This window comes from Cebidichthys violaceus, unplaced genomic scaffold (genome assembly GCF_023349555.1).
Source record: "Cebidichthys violaceus isolate CVI_PGR_0920_01 unplaced genomic scaffold, fCebVio1.0.p SCAF_12, whole genome shotgun sequence".
Classification (NCBI taxonomy): Eukaryota; Metazoa; Chordata; class Actinopteri; order Perciformes; family Stichaeidae; genus Cebidichthys; species Cebidichthys violaceus.
Genome location: NW_027176285.1, coordinates 13,712,959 through 13,729,616, shown reverse-complemented (window position 1 = coordinate 13,729,616; position 16,658 = coordinate 13,712,959). Strand labels below are relative to the sequence as shown.

General features: G+C 42.0%; 1 protein-coding gene across 1 annotated transcript; it reads right to left on the bottom strand.

Moving 5' to 3' along the window:
• Positions 1–9,350: 9,350 nt before the first annotated feature.
• foxd1 (forkhead box D1) lies at positions 9,351–11,425 on the bottom strand. Its single transcript, XM_068705590.1, has one exon. The coding sequence runs from the start codon at positions 10,899–10,901 to the stop codon at positions 9,846–9,848; it is 1,056 nt and encodes a 351-aa protein (XP_068561691.1). The 5' UTR covers positions 10,902–11,425; the 3' UTR covers positions 9,351–9,845.
• Between the last annotated feature and the right edge of the window lie 5,233 nt (positions 11,426–16,658).

Here is a 16,658-nt window from a genome sequence, read left to right as displayed (position 1 = left end):
TGGGCTCATGGGTCTCAGGAATAGAAGATTCCCTTCAGCTTATCTCTCATTAATGAAAACATCCTTCAGATAACATTCAGGAAACAAACCAGGCCCCCCTTTTTTTTTTAAAGCAATTTCCCTCCAAGCTCTCTCACTTATTGTTAATATTCTCAACTATGTTTATCTGGCACCTAATATATTTGCTTTTAAAACAAAAACTCTCTCTGTAATCCGGTTTTGTTGAAAGTTTCCAAATGTGTTATTCTATCTTGTTTGAGTTGGCTGCGTCGGTTCTGCAGTGCTGTTCATGAATCAGAAGAGAATAAATAGCCACTGAAGACCATCCGGGGCATCGTTTGAGAGACGTCCTCGGCTAAAGAAACAAATACAGGCTTTAAACAAATTTATATATTGTTATCTTAGGCTTCGCATACAGCCGACCACAATTAGTGAAGCACAGCATTTTGTTCCTAAAATATTGAGAGAGGAAGATGAGAACATGTCAAAATGTTTTATGGTTAAGAGTTCAAGTTGCTGTCATTTATTTGGCTTTTTTGTTTTTTTTTGTTTGGTTGCTTAATTGAAAAGAAACAAGGAAAAAGGGAATACAGTGGAGGGCTGCGTGCAGCTGGACTTATTCTCACTATCCTTCATTTTACTACCAGGTGCTTAGTGTCTTTAAAAAATACCACAACAAAGCAATTATAAGATTTCAACTCTTCAGGGTTCTTTCCACAAAGTTGTCAAGACGGCCAAATCAAGCACTTTTAGTGATCGTACATTGACGAGGAAAAACTACCCAGAAGGAACACATTGCAGTTTGTGTCCAGAGAATGATGTGCTATATTATATAGTTTGATTCATTATTATTACTCGTTATTTAAAAGGAATTTACTGTTGTTGTTGTTGGCTGAGGTGGAGCTCATTCTACAAGTAATCATCATCATGTCAGCTGTAGCTGTATAAAGTGTGATATAAAACAAAACATCATATTTTCTAAACTCTATTGTAAGTTTTGTGGGCAACAATCTTAATTAGAGCTGTCAGATACATGTAGTGAAGTATAAAGTACAATATTTGCCTCTGTAATACAGTTGAGTAGAAGTAGAAAGTGAAAAGAAGAAAGAAAAGGATCAAGTAAAGTACAAATACCTCAAAGGTGTACGTGAGTACAAGAAAAGTACTTGTAATTACATTCCAGCAGTGCAGGCTGTTGTTCACTACTCGTGCATCGTAGCCGAGGCCATGTTTGTTTATTTATTTTTAAAATTGACGAGCAACTCCACCGAATCATAAAACTAATTCTAATCAGATGTAATACTTTAAATTTGACTAAATTAAATCGTTTGAAGATATTTAGTCGTAGAAATACAGAATCGTCCCTCAAAACCAAACGTGCGTAATTCAAGTTTAATTGCAGAAACACAAACTCCCCCTCAGGATGTTAAAACTCCTATATTGCTCTTTGGATTATTGACCTGAAATGTCAACCCTGTAAATATGAAATGAAAGAAGCGCTTTGGTAGTTTAACCAGTGGCCCCATCATCAGCATCACACGGCACTGTTTCCTGGTGAAACCGATATTTTTCTGTTTGGAGAGTGATCACTCTGAATTATTGGATGGTGGTAATTAGTCTCGATGTACCCATAAGAGTGTGTGTGCACTGATGGTATGTGGGTGTGTAAAAGCCACTTTTCCAGCTCTGCTGTGTACGAGAGGGCAAAATGGAAGCGTAAGTGAGGCACTCTGAGCATTGGAGATAAAACATGTGGGGAAAAAAAATCAAAAAAATCCTAACCACAGTGATTGCAAAATCAACCGGGATCCATGAAGCATGTTGAGATTACGGAACTTCAGTAAACACACGAGATGGACCTCTTTACTCCTCTGTGAACTGTTGACATGTGTGTGAACTGAGACGCTCTTTGGTCCTGATTAAGGAACATTTAGCTTGTGTTAGCGGTCGAATTACATGAAAATGCAGCGTGTAAATTTAGCCTGTGCTAACACTTCGAGTTGGGCTACGTTTTCAGCGGGTCTTGCTGTGGCCCTGCTGTGCCCAGAATACGCGTCCAGTTACCTGCCAGTGGAGCCGCTTCACACGTCCAACAGAAGAGCCGCTCGGCGTCGGCGGGGCTTGGCCACCCTGAAGCACAGGGGCCGCCGGGCGCCCCCTTCGGCGAAGCCATACTTTGATAGAGGCCCCTGAAAATGTTGTGACGGGGAACAGGAAGTGCCTACTGCCTTGGGAGGAAGTATCAAATACAACAGCGTCTCTTTTTTTTTTTTTTTCTGTCTTTCTCCACTTTGGTGAGGTCTTGCCAGTTAGATGTTTTACCACCGGCGCTCCTGACAAAAAGAGGCTTTCAGCAGCACCTCGCTATAGGATATATTGTGTTTTTACAGTTTCTTTCCTCCCTTTTGAGAGAGTCAACATTGTCGTTGCACACTAGGTGTACGTTTTCTGCCATTATTTTAACAAACCTGTGGAGGGAATGGAGAAGGGTTCGGGGAAAAAAAAAACTGCAGGCCACTGAGAGCTGTGCATGCAGTTGGGAAGTGAACACTCAAATACTCACATATACTGTATTTCCTCTCACTCACCCCCACACCCACAAATTGTCTTTTTTTTTTTTCCAGAGTCATGACTCAGAGCGCAGTTGACAATTTAAGAACGTGTCTTTCTAAGGGATTGTCACCACTTCGACTTTGTCATACATAACCATGCAGTGTGTGTGTGTGTGTGTGATCACAGAATCAAAGCTCTGACTCCCTAATATGTTGCAGAGGGTCATGGTTGTGTCTTTTGATGTGGCTCACATTTTGGCAAAGGCCATACGCATCCGAGAGTCTTGGGCGCTTTGCGAGTGTATCCTTGAATCTCTGGATCTAATTGTGGGCCGGTCTTGTTGGTGTGGGAGAAGAGCACGTATGTCAAAATATCGAGACGGATTCGGGGCAAACTTCCAGAAGACACAGAGAGAGAGAGGTGGGGGGGGGCGGGGGCGGCTCGACACCGACCACTTAAATGCTCAGCTCCAGCGTCTCCCTGTTCCTTTCAGAGACCCGAGTCATCTGCCATGGACACTTTGTGGTCGAGTCAATGAGGCGGAGAGCTGGAGAGAGAGAGAGAGAGAAGAGGAGGAGGATGGGGTCGAGGAGGAAGGTGGGGGGGGGGAGAGAAATATACAAACAGAAGGGAATGTTCGGGGGAGGAGAGGGTGAAGGATATTTAGGAAAAGGAAAAGTGAGGAGTGAGCGAGCCTACATGGGTGGCTTCCAGTGTTGACGTTGGTTCCATTTGAGTGACGAGGCCGTCGTCGTTGAGGAATCGATGACACAACGCAGAGGATGCAGAGTGACATTTCAAACTTGGAAGCTGTCTTGAGGAAGCAGAGTTTGAACTAACCCCCCACCACCACCAACCCCCCCCCCCCCCCCCCCAAAGAGGTCTCCATCTATCTGGTTCACCAGGTTTTGAATATCTCCTACTCTATATACTGTGAGTGCACCGCTCTGTGTTTGCTGTGCTGGCCAGTCTGTGTTTAGAAAAGGCTCGGAGGAAATGTTTAGGGGCTCTGCCTTGTGTCGGCTGCAGCTCCATGTTGGTGTGGATTACCTGCGGGTGTCACGATGATGAACGCGCTGCAGGAGCTCGATGAAGTGTTTACGACCGAGAGGCGTTGTTGCATGTAACTCACGCGGGCCCCCGAAAGCCGGTAGTCCACGAGCAGGCGCTTCTTTTGGCAGACGGGGGCGCCTTCTGACCCGGTAACGCCATGACGCCTATAGCGGTGTGGCGGTGTACGCAAGCGGTCAGCGGAAGTAGCGGTGACGTCACGCAGCCCCCCCCCCCCCCCCCCCCCCCCCCCCTCGGGAGTCTTTGCAGGGACCGTGGATGTGGGACTTTCCAACATGCTGTATTTATTGTTGTAACCTAAGTAGGAGATGTCTAGGTAACCTCTGTACTTTGTTTCAAGTGGACAGAATAATAAATTCCGCTGTAACAAATGGTTTGTTTCAAGCCGCCTGTTATTTTATCATCACATTCTGCACAAGCGTGATGGATAAGGCTGTACGGGGGCCCCGTGTTGTTTGTAGGAGCGGATGGCATGCCAAAGCAAACACGTGCGCGGCTTGGAAAAGAAGTGAAAAATGCGGTGAGAGGCACACAACATAATTCTGCAGCGGATCCGCGGGATCGGGGGGGGGGGGGGGGGGGGGGGGGGGGGGGGGGGGGGGGGGGGGGGGGGGGGGGGGGTTTCACACCGGGGTGAGACAGGCAAGATGTAGAACAAATAAAAACACCTCTGGAAGTCTTTGGCTAAATAAATGATGTGCAAGGACGCGTGAGCTTGCGCTTCATGAAGTGGGTGAAAGCCCAGCGTTTGCTCTTGCCCCCCCCCCCCCCCCAACCCCGGCCTGTCTGGAGCCACAGTCTTTAATTCCTCTGTCAAACGGCACTTCAGGCATCTCGATACAGCTGTTGCTGCAACTGTAAAAGTCTCATCGCGCGGACTCATCACATGCCGTCTCTGTAGTTGTGGATCAGAAGTGCCAAAAAAACATGATGAAAGCGTTGGTCTCCATATAGCAAGCTCTGACGAGAGGAGAAGAAAGAGAGAAAGAGAGAAAGAAAGAAAAGTAATGGGTCAGAAAAAGAGAGAGCAAAACGATGGCATTACAAAAGAGGGGGGAGAAGCAGAATCCATCCCAAAGCCACTCTTGTGTAGCAGGTCCTTGCAATTCTGAGCGGCCTCTAATTAGGGTAGTATTCAGGGGTGGCATTAGTTCCCAAACTTTTTAATGGGGTGGAAAGCGGCGCTCCTTTTAGAGAGAGGGGATAAGTGTAGCGACTGTTCCATACACTGAATAGCAGATGGAGAGATCCTGCACCTCCCTGGGAGGTATTCACTCCTTTCTTTTTTTCCTCAGTTTTATTCCTTGTACTCACCCCTTTTCCAATTGCTCTCTTTTTTTTTCTTCTTCTTCTTCTTCTTCTTCTTCTTCTTCATATTTCTCCTCTGTTTCACTTCAACAGATGTTCTAAGGTCTGCACACGTTATTCTTGCGTCTGATTTAAATCATCTGATCTGATAAGAGTTGCGATGTCGTCTTTTGGACAACATTTACGTTGCTGCTGCTTTATGGGAGTTGGTCCTGTAATAAATAGATTTAATTGATGAGTTAACAGACGCAACATATTGACTTAAAACTCCATTATCACTGTTATTATTATTATATTTAATATGAATCAAACATAAGAATACATTTCTGACCTTCATGTTAAAAGTAAAAAGTAACTTCAAAATAGCAAATATACCTCAAACGTGTTAAAGTACAGAAACACTTCATTTCTTTTCATTTAGGATCTTTTAAAGTGTCTCTCCTTACTTATTGTTACGAGGTTAAAACACATTGTTAATACGTATTATTAGTTTGTATGATTTGTGCTATAAATAACGATAGTTATGGCGTTAATGGTGATTGTTTTTATGACCATTTTATTATTATGAAGATCAATAAAAGCAGCATATGAATGGCTTGGTTCAGCTCACAGAGGACTTTGGGTTCCAGTTGACGCAGAGCACCTGGGCTGGTGAGTAATTCCACGTTTTATTAGAGGCATTATGGGTCCAGAAACAAAAACATGTTTACTATTAAACTGCATCATAAACCGTTATTAGTGAGACTAAATTAAATGATCAGGCCAATTATTATTGAAGAATAATAAAAGTGTGAATGTTGTTTTTATTAAACGCATTAATATCACAGTGCTTAGTTTTTTATGAACCTTTTTAAAATGTTTCACAATGGAGGAAAAACTACATCTGATTACAAAGTCCTGCTTTTTACATCATGGGGTCATAAATGAGTTGAAGTGCTCATGCTGTGGTGATGCAATTTATACAAATATAATCAATATAATATAACTGAAAGGAGAGGAAGATTAATGTGTTTTTCATTTTCAAATATGTGTGCGTTCTATGTGTTTTAGTCCATAGCGAGGAGGACATTTTAAGCCAGGACACATTTATTAATCCTATTTAGCACATGTGGGGTTTTTTTCACAGTTTGAATCCAAGTCCAACTGGCATAACATCAAAAGTGTTCCCGGTCGCTGTTGCTGGTTTTCTGTCTTCTCGACACACTTGTGCTGCTTCGTCCGCTGATGCGACGCTGCTGAGCTCAGTATGAGACTCGTTTATTCAGTGTAGGTGTCCAAAAAACGTGGCCCAAAATGACCCGTTTACTGGCCTCTGCGTTTATAAAGTAGCCAAAGTCTTTTACGACTTCCTTTGAAATATAGATTATTCTCACAGCCTCGAATGCCCCAACACATTTACCCCAAAGCCCAATGTCTTTTATGGGCTGAGTGTGGTGCTTTATCCCCTCTCCTCATGACCTGTGACCCAGCAGGATAAACTGCTAACTGAGCTTCAGTCATGCTCAAGGAGGCTGATGCCCACATGATCTATGACATTTCATGAAAAGACCCTTTTTTTTTTTTTTTTTTTAAACTGGACTACCTACCTAAATATTCTGCTGGTGACAAAACACCTAACCAACCAAATCATGAGCTACTGGGTCATTGCAGGCGTTTTGTCCCCTGCACACAATAGTTGTGTGTTTGTTTTGACTGAGTCTTTGGTCAGCGTTGTTGTCCTTGTTCATAGCTCTTTGGCTAGTTATATCTTTTTATGAAGTGTTCTTGGAACAAAATACATGGACAGCAACGAAAAACAGGAGTCCGATAAAGCTGATTCTGGTTCTGAGGTTTAGAAAGTGTTCTGCACCTTTTTGCTTATTGGTGAATACAGAACAATCAACAACCTTAAAACACTGTGATGCTCCACTTTAAACACTCCTATGAGTCTGTCTGAACTTTACTACAAAGTCTACAGATTATTCATTATTTATATTCATTTATCTCAGAGTGCTGAATCTGAAGTACTGCTAGAACTACTACTAGTACTACTACAACTATTACTACTACAACTACAAATAATAACAAAAATAATAGTCACATTAGTAATAAGAATAGTAATATAAATTGTAGTAAATAATAATTAAAAAAATAATAGTACAAATATAAGAAAATTATTACGTGATCATATAATATAATATATAATAGTAATGACTATAAGCCGTTTTACTCATAACGACAATATTGATACAACCGGGTAGATTTATTTATTTATTTTTTACTCCATGTATTACACGTGTATCTTGTTAGAGATAGATATTTATTTATTACCATTCCGGTCGTCAATTGTGTGCGCACACATTATTGTTATTATTGTATTCATATAACCAGGAAGTCTCTTCTGGCAGTTCAATGTTCATACAGCTCATTATTGTAGCTCAACGATGGGCTATTGTGTTCTGAGAGAGTTTGACTTCATTCATTCTTCATGAAACGTGTTTTCAACATGGCGTTTGAATGCTCGGAATGAACGCGGTGTTTCCCAATGACGTTTGTAAATTATTCGAAGCTGCAGGCTGCGCGTGGATACATGCAATAGGCCCACATATTAGCATTATCAACCCCCAACGACTATGACGAATTAAAAATAAATCAGCAGAGGCGATGTCACCAGACTGTTAAATCAGCTCTTCGTCGGTATTATCTCACAGGAAGTCCTTCAGAATATCGCACATTATAAATAGGAATATTTCACATATACCACATGCGATAAAGCACCAGGCACTAATACCTCCAAGAAGACTATTGGTGTATAGATGGAATCCCCAGATATGATTTATTGAAATATTCCATAAAAATACTATAAATTACAATGGACCACAGACACAGTGTAAATCCCTGTAAGACTCTTATTGTGAAAGTACAGCAATTGGGGGAAAATCCTGCGCGGCTACACGAGTTATTATTTACCATATTGCATTAATTATTCCTGCATTCTCCCTGTTTAAACCTCCTCTATTTGTAAACAAGTCCATACTGACCTCCATCTCTTCTCTCTCTCTTTAGTGTGTGTGTGTGTGTGTGTGTGTGTGTGTGTGTGTGTGCGTGTGTGTGCGCCTGCATGTCTCTCGTTGCGTGTTACATCATCACGCAATAGCTGTCCTCCCGTGGCCTAGTGAACTGGCTCTAAGCGCTGCACCAATTTAGCCATCCACTACACACACGTTGCTTTGAATAAGGGGGATGCAGACACACGCAGTCGACGGGCGCACACATCCAGTCACGGAAGCAGCGCGCCTGTACAGTAATAAGTCTATAGGCTAGCCCACATAGGCTGCAGAGCTCATGCAATATTTAAATGGAAGAAAAAGGGGTCGCACACATGCAACGCACAGGGGTCGCAGCTCTGCAGCACCTGAAATGTGTTTTTGGAGATTAATAACATAACAAATATTGAGTAATCCGCTCACAGAGCTGGTGCGTAATTATCTGCAAATGTGTGCTTCTGCGTAAAAATGCCTCTCCATTTGGCTTTTTGTGTCATCATAATGCAAAGGATGCTCGTCCCCGTGTGGGAGCCAAAATAAAGGTGAGTAAACGCCAAAAACAAAAAGGTGAGTAGGGGGGTTTCAATCCCTCCATGTCCGCGACACCAGCGCGAGACTCCAAGCAGCAAACATCTCATTTTCTCTGGTGAGGAGGAACACAACTGTGTCAAATAAGAGCAGATAATGAAATATTGCACGCGGAGTGTTTTCTCAAGAGCTTGACCAGCTGTCGACATCAGCACCGGTGTAATCACCGACATGAAGCAGGCAAAGTCACACCTTCCTGTAGGCTCACCGTAATTACGAGGATGAGTGTGAGAGAGGTCAGATGGACACGCAGGCCTCGTGTGCGCATGTCCCACACTGACAGGGAGTGTGTGCAAACATCTGAACAAACTGTTTGAGCACGTAAACAAATAGATGAATACATTATATATTTTTTTTTTTGTGGCTCACACACACACACACACACACACACACACACACACACACACACACACACACACACACACACACACACGCGCTTTTCTGAACTTTCCAAACCTCAAAGCCATAAAGGTGCTCACCTGTGTATCAGCTGATCAATGTAAACACACGATCAAAAGCATCAACACTTGTATTTTCAGGTTTTTTGCAACATTATTTAGCCTAATCTCCTGTTAATGATAACCCCTGGGGTAGCAGCATGCAGGCCCAGCAGGCTCAACTGTATCTAATGAATGTATTTCCAAACAAATTACCTTTTTTTTTTTTTGCAAAAAGAAATTTATTCTTGTTGAAAAACAAACTGTGTAAAAATATCACACTTCAATTACACAATACTTGCCAAAAAAATTTACAATGTTTTATTACTGAAATAAACACACACTGCATATTATTATAAATGTAGGACTTTGCTCTCTGTGTTGTTTTCAATACAAAGTTCAAATCAAAACCATTAAAAAAGTGTTTTGATTTGCCAATCTAATAAGAGAGAAAAGAAAACAAAAAAAACATGGATGTGTTTGACACAAATACATTATTAGCCTATTTTTCAAAAACATGTGATCATTTATAACCTGCCCATTAAGTCGTTATCCTGAGACGCCCTAAACAGTGACTGAAACGAATTACTTCATGGTAAAAATACAAGAAAAGTTCGTGGTCAAAAGTCTGATTCACACCGAAAAAAATGAACATAAATAGATCTTCTTCTTTTTTTAAACAGCATGAATATAGGCACAAATAGTGTTTTTCTATGTCCATCATTCAGCTGCGTGCTATCAAACAAACATACAAAAATAATCCTACCTTCAAAGAGGGGCGTTTGTTTGTTTTGTTGCTGTTTCTTTCTCGCTTTTTTTTAAAAAGTTTCGTGAAAAAAAAAAAAGTTTCTTGTTAAGACATTTAACAGTCGCTAGTGCCGCTGACGACCCTGCTCGGAAAGTTTTCTACCGGGTGTAAAACGGCTCCGGGGTGGACGGTCTGCGGCCGGCTGGTCCCTGGAGGCCCCAAAGAGGACGGTAAGACCGAGATAACGGCCGGAGAAGTTCTGGAGGGGCTCAGCGACCCCCCGATGATACTCTCTATGGAGAAGGGCGACCGCTGCACCGGGGAGCCGGACTTCTGCACCGGGGCCGCAGCCGGCACGCTGGCTGAGCCCAGGCTGGAGCTGAGCTGGGGATAAAACCGACTCCTGGCTAAGTCCGTGCTGGTGGGCATCAAAGACGGCGCGGGGATAACGGTCCCCGTGTGCGAGTGCGAATGCCTGGAGTGCTGCTGCTGCTGCTGCTGCTGCTGCTGAAACGCAAAAAGTGCAGAGTGTGTGTGGTAGGACTGCAGCTGGATGCCGTATCCCCCGCAGCCGTACGGTCCGTACCCGTACGCGGCAGCGGCGGGGAGAAAACTGTTGTGCTCCCGCAGCAAGTCCTGCGCCTGCGGCCGCTTGAAGCGCTTCCTCCGCCGCAGGAAGCTCCCGTTGTCGAACATATCGGCCGACTCCGGATCCAACGTCCAGTAGTTGCCCTTCCCCGGGTTGCCGGGCTCCCTCGGTATCTTCACGAAGCAGTCGTTGAGAGACAAGTTGTGCCGGATGGAGTTCTGCCAGGCCGGGAACTTCTCCCGGTAGTACGGGAAGCGGCTGCTGATGAAGTCGCAGATCTCGCTGAGCGTGAGCCTCTTTTTCGGGCTCTGCAGGATGGACATGGTGATTAAGGCGATGTAGGAGTAAGGGGGCTTCACCAGGGTGTTCTTGCCCGCCGGCTTGTAGCTGTCCCTCGAGGAGGTGGAGCCGTCCAGGCACGGAGGAGGAGAGCCGGACAGCAGGATGCCGTCGCGCATCTGTGCCACCTCGTCCACGTAGGAGCGCGTCTGGCCGTCTCCATCCTCCCCCTCGCCGACCACGTCTATGTCGGTCTCTTCCGACAGGATGGAGGCATCCGACATCTCTGAGCTCAGAGTCATGGCTCGCACACGGCTGTGCCCTCCCGACGCCAGATGAGGAAGACGATGAGATGCACGAGCTGCCCTGCCCTCCCTCTTCAACAACTCATAAGAGGAGGAGGAGGAGGAGGAGGGGGAGAGGAGAGGAGCGCGTGTCGCCGTCGGTGAGAGCTGTCCCCCTGTTTTCTCGCTATTTCCATATGTTTTCAGGGTGTTTTTTTTTTTTTGTTTGGTTTTAATCGCCGACTAACGAGCGGTCCCGTCGATGCCAGGCGGAGAAAAATGTGCCGGGAAACCTGCAAACGGGCCAAAACCTGAATCACAGAGGGGGCGGACCTTCTCCCGGTATTTATACCAGCGCCCCGGTCACATGGGGAGGAAACGTCAGCGAGGCAAATGAAAAGAGAGAGAAAAAATTAAATAACACAAAAAAGGTCTTTGAAAATTAACTGTGAGTAGTGTAAAAAAAAAAGAAAAAGAAAAAAAAAAAAAGAAAAGTTTGGTGTGCCCTACATCCTTTTAGTGGTCATCCACGGTGAACTTTAGTCCGCAATAACCTGAAGCTTTCATTCCACCAAAGTGTTTCTGCGCAAAAATAGATATTTAGGAAAGTCTATTTACTGATGTGGACAATAATACGATCGAAGCAGATCTCTTGACAAGCGCTTTATTTATTTATACGTTACTGAAACATTAAGGGAGCATTCATATTTTCATTTTTAATGTTCGTAAACAAAGCCTCACAATACTTGTTTTTGTTTTCTTTTTAAAGGGAGGGTGTTTCTGCTAATATATATACTGTACATTCTATTTATCTTAAAGAACTGCGGCATTTAATGTGAATTTCCCTCTGGAGTAGTGCCGGAGACGTGGTGCACCGTATCCAGGCAGCTTCGTTTGCGTGATCCGGTAGTTATCTAGATTATCCGCGAGCCATTTGTAATGGAAAAGAGTCAGCTGTTAACTCGAATCAGTCACGGGTCACGCAGAGCATGCAAGCCCCAGATATAAGGCCTCTGCCGTGCGTCTGGAGCATGGTGTTGTGCGTGTGTGTGTGTGTGTTTTGTGTGTGTGTGTGTGTGTGTGTGTGTGTGTGTGTGTGTGTGTGTGTGTGTGGACATTTATATTAATATCATTGTATTTTAGAGAATGGAACTAATGTTTTCACATTTTAAAAAAATCTCAAAGTTTTACAGGTTTGTCACATAAAAATAAAAAAAATATATTAAGTTAGTTAAAAATGCACTTTGTGTATAGACTCATTAAAAAGCACGATGATAGCCTATATCATATATATTTAAAGCTAATTGTCTAGATTGCTTATTGAAATGGACCCTAAATAAAACACGTGAAGCTCATTCACGTTTGTTGAATTTACACTATTCTTATTCTCACTGTTAATTTACAGATTGGTGAGTCAATAGGAGTAAGAGTGAGGTAATAATATGAGTATATAGATTATGTTTATGGTTCTATTCTTGCTGCAGTTCAGCTTTCCCTTCAAATGTTATTGATGGTTGGCTAAAAGTGATTTTGCAACGTTTCCTCTTTTTGTGAGAGAAAACAGCAGACATGCTGATATACTTTTTATTTTAGCAAAAAAAAACAATTCAAATAAACTAATCACATTTTCCAAAAATATTGCCCTCTTGCTGAGTTTAATCAAATTATTTAGGGGGAAAAAAACAAGTTTCCCAAACTTTTATTTCCCACTTTTGTTTTGCTCTAAAGAGAGGAGCTCGCGGTCATATGTAGATTAAAATCACACTCCTAATAAAAACATCATATACATCAGGTTACTTATGATGACTTTAGATTTAAATGGTGTGTTCAGGTACTTTGTGTCCCTTCAGTAACTTTTCAGAGGTTCCCATTTGACCAGCGCCATCTAGCGGTGAACTTGTCTCATAATTAAAGCACTTACGGCCCATAAAAGTTAAAAAAAAAAAAACTGTCACAGCTGTGTGTGTCACAACCAACAACTTAGCACTAACTTCCCATAAACTGACCATTTTAATATAGAGTTTAGTGTAAAGTACAACTGACGTATCATCCTGGTAAAGCTCTAAAATATTCTACTGGTCTATGAATAATAATTATGTTTCTATGCAATATAACTGTGCTGTTATACAATGAATGACAAAGTTCTTGGGACAAATACAAACTGTTTTCACTGTAATTTCTGTTTACACTGATTATTTGCTTTTATTATAACCGGTTTAAGGCTGTATTCTTTTTATTCATGCACCACTTCAGTTTGATATTATCCATATAAACACAATATACTATATTGATTATTATTTTTTCATCTATATACAAAATATCATTTGATCAACAGACACACATGCAAGTTGATTAATAATTAAATGAATAGTTTTGTATTTAAAGTAAAGGGAATGAATCAGTGCTGTTCATAGAGGGATTTTTTGCAAAAAGACTGTTTTAATTGAATAGTTTTGTCTGATCAATTTCACCTCATTGATTTTACTTTAATAATCAATAAGCATAACCTGTGTAATCCATAAAGTGATTTAAGATGTGTTGTTCTCCAAGACTAAAATATTTAAATTAATTGAAAACAAGTTTTTTCAAAAGCTTCATGGACGTTAAATAGTCCCATTCAAGCCTGCTTTAGTTCTCCCTGTGTTATTCCTCAGAGTTTTATTTGAAACCAGCATGCACGAGCGATATATGGCGAATGGCTCTCGAGCATTTGTACATCCAAAAAGTTAGTTTTATACCAGAAGTTATAGTTTACTTATTAGAAACCGTTCAGAGGCAGAAGTACGAGTTTTTCTATTTAATAAAGTGAAGTCAGCCTCCAAAGAAAGAGCTATGCATTGACCGACACTCTCAGCATAAATAAAAGTCAGCATCAAAAGAATGAATTAGGCGAGTATGTCTTTCTCCTCGTGAGCCGACACTTCCAGCAGCAGCCCTCGCATGTGTGCTAAACCGCCTCTAACGTGTTTCTGAATTCCCCCTCTGCGATCCGAGGGTGTTCCTGTGCCACGACAGGACCGAGAAAGCACTTAGCTGGTTAAACGCGATCCGCGACCCGCCTGCATGCCTGACAACCCCGCGGTGTCACCGTCTGAGAGGGGTCCGCGAGGGGTCCGCGAGGGGTCCGCGAGCCGTGTGATTAAATGCGCATCACATGCAGCAAGAGGCGAGACAAAGTGCGAGACACCGAGCGGGAGGTGGACCGCAGAGAAGAGCAGTGCAGCCCGACAGAGAGACCGTATCACCCGGAATTACATGTAAGAAAAAAGAACTTCGTTTTTTGCGGACACCAAACTTGTTGATGCTTGTTGACAGTGATGGTTCCATCGCTCCTTCAAGATGAGATGAGATGAGATGAGATAGAACTGTATTAACCCAGAAGAGAATTCTTGTACCACAGATTGATGAGTAATAACAATAATCCGAATAATAAAGATACAAAAAAATACAGTAAAAACAAAACATTATAGTAATAAGTAAAGAAGAAGTCGACATTATTTCTGGTGCATGGATTACTACTTTATACTTTTACATTGAATTAACATGAGACATGTTTTCATGAAGTTCTAGAAACTGAACCTCAGCTCATGGGGGTGCACGACAGGAAAAATGAACTAAATGTTGTTACTCCACATTTATAAATGTGAGTATTAGTATCTATGCTTATTCATTCATGTATTGTTTGGATACGTTTCAGTGTCTTATGGTGAAAGGTTGAGTATAATAGGTGCTGCAAATATATATGCAAAAAATATTTAAACTAAGTCCCAAACAAATCAGTAAAACAATCTGATCCTTATTGTCATGAATATGGCTTTTAATCATTGTGGGAATGTATTCATTATATTTGTTTGTTCTTTACACACATATTTTTGAAAGATAAGATATGAGTGTGTGCCATTATAATAATTAAACAGCTCTATGTAAAAGGATCTTGAAGTTGTGATAAAGATAAAGATAGGTGACGGTCCTTCAGAATCAAAGAGGGAAATGTTTCACTTTAGACTCATTTTGTGTTATAATGTTCAACATCTACAGACAGAAAGCTTCAGAGACACACACACACACACACACACACACACACACACACACACACACACACACACACACACACACACACACACACACACACACACACACACAATATAGTTTAACAGCACCCTCAATAGACCAGAATGCAATGCAGTCACAAGACAAACGCACACAGTTCGGGATCTGGTGGAGTAATGCTGATCTGAGGTGAAATATCCCTTTGAATTCAAAGAGACGGCACAATGATATCATCCCCCCCCCCCCCCCCAGTGACCCAACAGGACCAGCACACACTCACTCTTACTTATTGCACCGCAGCAAACTGTTGAGCTTGAACGAGGTTTTAAAAGGGTCCTGTAGCGTACAGGTGACGGGACGAAGAGCGCTGCTGTGAGCACATTTGGGTACAATGAAGAAACTTTGCCTTTGTGTGCTTATGCAGTTAATGGAGAGAGAGAGAGAGAAGATCATTTACTGTATTAATTCTAGAGTTAATCGTCATCATGAAACATTGTGTGTCTGTAATGATATACTCAAATTAAAGAGCTCTCTCTCTCTTTATGTATATTGTCGAATTTAGATTAAAATTTCTGATTATTTACAATAATTGAATATAAAATATGATCCTCCTTCTAATCACCAATCAACTGTCTCTACTTTATCATGCAAAAACAGGCCCCATGCCAACACTGCATCAAAATATGCAAATGTGTTGGCCAGAAAATTCCTTTTCGACAAAGAGTGGAGTTTATTCCAGAGCCCTTTGCACCATTCTCTTTTAAATGTCATCCTCAGAATAAAGGTTGGAGCTAAAACTTGCTGATGCTCTGATAACCATCCCGCCATTCGTACCATCCACAGCCAAGAAGACCTCTGAGTGAGTGAAGTGATCAAGGAAGTGATCAAGGTGTCAAATATTGCTCCAAATGGGCAGGACACACATTGTTTTACTCGGTATTCTCCTCACAAGCTTTATTGCAGTCCTGCATGGAGGTTACTTGAGGTAATTCTCCTTCAATGACCGCCCCTCCTAGAATTCTGCAGGTTGCAAATAATCCTGAGGAGAACGGGGGATCTTGTGAGTTTGCACTGGATCGTAATCTCTCATCTTTGTTCTTGACCCGATAACAGAAGCCCTGAAAATACACAAACAACAAGTCTTGTAAGCGGTTAGTTCACTTTTCAGGCCATCTTTGCACACATGGGAGCTGGCATGTCCAACACAAGTCTTAATAGCCAGACAGCAGGGGCTGAGCCTTAATTGTTTTAATCCCTCATCAAGTAGCCTACTAGCCATTACATACATGTATGCTATTTTCTCATTTAGTGCGACCTAAATAATCTGTTATAAAGCCTTCCACTCTTGGAGATGGACAATCTGACTAAAGTAATTAATTAAGTAGCATTATTGGAGAGTTAGTTGTCTGATCAGACTGATTAAATTAACACTTTTTTTTTGCCATTACAAGTGTGCATAATGGCTGTAATAGCTCATTATTTATGTATGATGTTAAAAAAAAGACAAAAAGCATGTTGATTTCATCATACTGTAACACTTTCTTTGTTGCAAATACAGATGAAAATTACAAACAGTGCATGTCTTTTTAATCTGGGGGCAGCCCAAAGTCCAAACTGTCCTAATTGTATTGATAAGGACCGTTTCAAGTGTTGCCTGCAAAGCTAAACTCAGGGTAAGAAAACCCCTTGACACTATACTGCGCTTTTCTCCCTACGTCACTTCCT